This window comes from Brassica oleracea, chromosome C2 (genome assembly GCF_000695525.1).
Source record: "Brassica oleracea var. oleracea cultivar TO1000 chromosome C2, BOL, whole genome shotgun sequence".
Classification (NCBI taxonomy): domain Eukaryota; kingdom Viridiplantae; phylum Streptophyta; class Magnoliopsida; order Brassicales; family Brassicaceae; genus Brassica; species Brassica oleracea.
Genome location: NC_027749.1, coordinates 14,303,654 through 14,307,911, shown reverse-complemented (window position 1 = coordinate 14,307,911; position 4,258 = coordinate 14,303,654). Strand labels below are relative to the sequence as shown.

General features: G+C 39.2%; 1 protein-coding gene across 1 annotated transcript; it reads right to left on the bottom strand.

Annotated features, from left to right (window-relative positions):
• Nucleotides 1-1,187: 1,187 nt before the first annotated feature.
• On the bottom strand, nt 1,188-1,878 carry LOC106323517 (uncharacterized mitochondrial protein AtMg00810-like). Its single transcript, XM_013761626.1, has 2 exons — nt 1,587-1,878; nt 1,188-1,315 (listed from the first exon to the last, which is right to left on the bottom strand). Exons 1-2 carry the CDS (start codon nt 1,876-1,878, stop codon nt 1,188-1,190), a joined length of 420 nt encoding a protein of 139 aa, XP_013617080.1.
• Between the last annotated feature and the right edge of the window lie 2,380 nt (nt 1,879-4,258).

Here is a 4,258-nt window from a genome sequence, read left to right as displayed (position 1 = left end):
TTTACTTTGAATACTTTGAATCGTATAACACTTGGTTGGGCTTAGGCATACAAAGCCGAAGTCTTTCCCGATCCCTATTATTTATAATCGTTTGAAATGTCATGATCCGTCTTTTACTTCGACCCAATAGATATATAAGGAATTTGCTTACTAGAAAACAAATAAGCTGAGGAAAGAACCACATATTTCTATACCACGAAACTATTCAATATATAAAGTGAAACTTTTGGAATCTGCCGAACACACTTGAATAGAAAAATAAAAATGTACAAGGAAGAAAAGACAGAAACTTACACAGAAAGGGGTTGCTTGATATCAATCAATAAGATTAAAAATGGACGTTGGACACGTTAAAATTTTGTGGAAGTGCAAGATGCAACACAATAAAATGACATGTAATGTAAATAGAAATAATGGATATAAATAAATACTTTTTGTTTAATTAAAAATCATTTAAAAATATTTACAAAAAAAATTAGTTTTACACAATTCTTGTAAACACCCGAACAATTAATAATGAAATATTCTTTAAGTTATCATTACTTCGTCGCTTGATACGTCGACATCTACCTCATGATGAACCAACAACAATTCCAAGAGATTCTCACTTTTCTTTTATAAATCAGTTTTAAGTATTTTGTTGATTCTTCATGGACCTCTTGGCTATTTTATAGTAATCTACGTTCCCAAAATCCAATGATCTTCAAGGAAACCATAATATGAAAAATTTCCATATTAATAAGTACAACTTTTTTTTATTGAAAATGCATTTATTCCTTTTCTTCAAAGGTATAAAGCCATAAATCTTCTCTTCAAGTTTATATTCTTACATTTTCTTCTAGGCGTTAACTTTCTCTTCGAGTTTACACTAATCCAGCTCAGCATCGTGCATCCACATGATTCTCCCACTATACATGCTTCTTAGAACACTGTGATGGTCGCTAGGCTACCGGATTTACTGCGTGTATGAGTTGTGGTTTGGAAATGACACAAAACTGTGGTTTCTCATTCTACATCTCATCTATGGTAATAAGCGCCAAATCGCTCTCTCCCAACTGACTATATAAGGAATGTTGTATATTTCATCATGTACAAGGTTTACAATATATAGAGATTACAGTAAGGTTTACCTTATTAGTAATTACAACATTAGTTCTTAATCTATTGTATATGTCTTATACCTTCTCTCAAGATGGAGGCAGTGCTTTGACTCCAATCTTGTTCTTCAGCTCAATAAAACGTGGACGAGGCACCGGTTTGGTGAGCGAGTCTGCTAGTTGATCTTTGATGCTGACATATTGAACTCGCAGAGCACCTGTTTGTATGTTTCCACGAACAAAATGGTAGTCTAGAGAGTAGTGAGCATATCCAGCGAAGCTCTGAAGCTGTGTTAGCTACTGCTTGATACTCAGCCTCTGTAGACGAGCGCGTGACATTTCGTTGCTTCTGAGAGGACCATGAAATATGGCTGCTCCCAACATATATTACATACGCATTGGTTGAGATGAAGTCATCAACGTCATGAGCCCAATCTGCATCCGAGAAAGTATGGACAGTAAGAGTAGTTTGGGAGCTTAAGAATATACCATGCGATGATGTCCCTGCAAGGTAACGTAAGATTCGCTTGATGGCTTGCCAATGAAGATCGGTGGGGCGATGCATGTACTGAGAGAGGTGATTCACAACAAAAGCAATATCTGGCCGGGTGAGAGACAAGTACTGAAGACTCCCTAGTACCATTCGATATTCCTTTGGGTCTTTTAAAGCTGTTCCAGACAAGAGTGCGAGCTTCGGCGTTGCTTGCATAGGCGTGGCAACTGGCTTGGCTGAGCTCATGTTTAGCTTAGTAAGAAGGTCTGTGATGTACTTTCTCTGCATCAGATGTAGGCCAGATGGTGTTCTTATAGCTTCAATACCCTAAAAATAACTGAGTTCACCAAGATCCTTCAGTGAAAATCGATCAGTTATAGCAGCATTGAAGTCTGCAACAAGGGAAGCATTGCCGGCAACAAGTATGCCATCCACATATACGAGAACATAAATCATGTGAGAACCTCTGTTGTGAATGAACAAAGACGTGTCTGCGAGTGCGTTTCAGAAATCCATGGCGAGGAGATAATGTCTCAGCTCAGTATACCAAGCACGTGGGGTTTGTTTTAGCTTGTAAAGTGCTTTGTTCAGGCGACATACGTAATGAGGAAGATCTTTATCCACGAAGCCAGGCGGTTGAAATACATAAACCTCATCTTCTAGTGTCCCATGTAGAAACACATTGTTGATGTCTAGCTGGTGAATGCGCCAATTCTTCTTCACAGCAACATCAAGAACCAGTCTAATGGTTATTAGCCTGATTACTGCACCGAAGGTCTCCGAGCAGTCCAAGCCATATTTCTGGTTGAAACCTCTTGCGACTAGTCTGGCTTTGTACCTTTCAACAAAACCTTCAGCACGATATTTAACTGTAAAAATCCACTTACATGTGACCAAGTTTTGCGCTCCATTTGGAGGAACAAGATCCCAAGTGCGATGTTTGAGTTGACCATGAATCTCATCAATCATTGCTTGGCGCCAGTTGGGATCTTTGAGGGCCTCTGCCACCGAGGTTGGTATCTTGATAGGTTGGTGAGTGGTTTGAGCCATAAGGTTGAGTTTTGTGTTTGGTTTTTGGATTTTGTTCTTGGCTCTTGTTTTCATCAGGTGGATATATTGTGCTTCAGTAGGTTGAACAGGTATGGGATCATTCGGTTGTGAGGTGTTTTGTGGGGAAGAATGAGGTGATGTTTCAGTGGGTGGAGGTGTGGGATCAGTATGTTGGGAAGTGGAAGAAGTTGTAGCTGGGGTAGAGATATCTTGAGGTACTGGTTGTTGGGACTGTGGCAATGGCAAAGGTGCTGTCTCTGCTGTCGGTGCTGTCTCAGTAGACGGTGGTGATGGAGTCTCAGAGCACGGGGGAGCTGAGGAATGAGCTGTGAAGGCAGAATTGTATGAAGAGGCACATGACTTGGGTTAACATCCATCTCTGAACTTTGTATCTCAGTTGCTCGTGAAGCAGCACTGTATGGGAACTCAGCTTCATTAAACTTCACATGTCTTGAAGTATACATCCGGCCTGTCTTGGTGTCATAACAAAGATAAGCACTCTGTGTAAGTGAATATCCCATAAACACACATCTTGTCGAGCGATCATCGAGCTTATGTGTCGTGTATGGATGCAGCCAAGGGTAAAAGGAACATCCAAACACTCGTAGCTTCATGTAGTTTGGAGACTGATTGAATAGCTTCATATACGGAGACGATCCAGCTAAGGCGTCTGTTTGCATGCGATTTATAAAGTACATAGCAGCGGCAACAGCAAACTAAAGCGCCCTAACCCAAACACTTGATCCAGTGAGGTTCCTAAGGTTCGGCCCAGACTTAAGCAGGCCGGCCAGTCAGTTTTAAGTCCTTAATTTTTAAACATTCAGTTCAGTCAATTCTGTGATTCATTAATTAGAGTCTACATGCGGAAGTTTTAGAGTCAATATGCAATAGGATAAACTGATTTCTTTATTTATGTGACAAAAGATGCGTTTACAAAGAGAGATTGCGTATATCCTATTACAATATACAACGATCCTAAACCAGTATATCAAACAACCCATCCGTCCTTGGCTTTTAGTCTTGATATACCATGGATTTTACCCACTTTTAGCCATGGTCGACGCCAATTTGATGTTAAGAGTTTTCAAGGCTCCTAAAACAAATGATGTAGTATAAGAGATTGTCGAACCAATTCTAAGGGATTTCAAAGCACTGAGAATGCAAGTACTCACTTAATCTAAGTGCAACCGGTGATTTAAAAGATTTCTAAACTAATGATTAATGCTAATGCAGTTGCAGAATAATAAATGCTAATGCAGTTGTAGAATAATAAAAGCGATAAATGAAGGGAAAAGAGAACTCATGGGCATAGGGATTAGACCTTGGGTGATCAAGTTTCAAACTGAGGATGGTAAACGATCAATCAAACTATCAACCTTAAACTTAGACACAGTTCTAAACAAGCTCTATGTCTAGATGAATGTTCATTTACTAACACATTTCAAACATCAAATGTCTTTGGTTGAATAATATGAAAGCAATCATTACAAACAAGTCTAATGGCTATCTTAGCAAATGTAACAACAAATGTATTTGGCAAAGTATGCTAAAAGCTTAGAAGAGTTGTCTCAGGCATTTCATCAAACACCTTTTGGGTGGAAAATGCCTAAAGATCAAC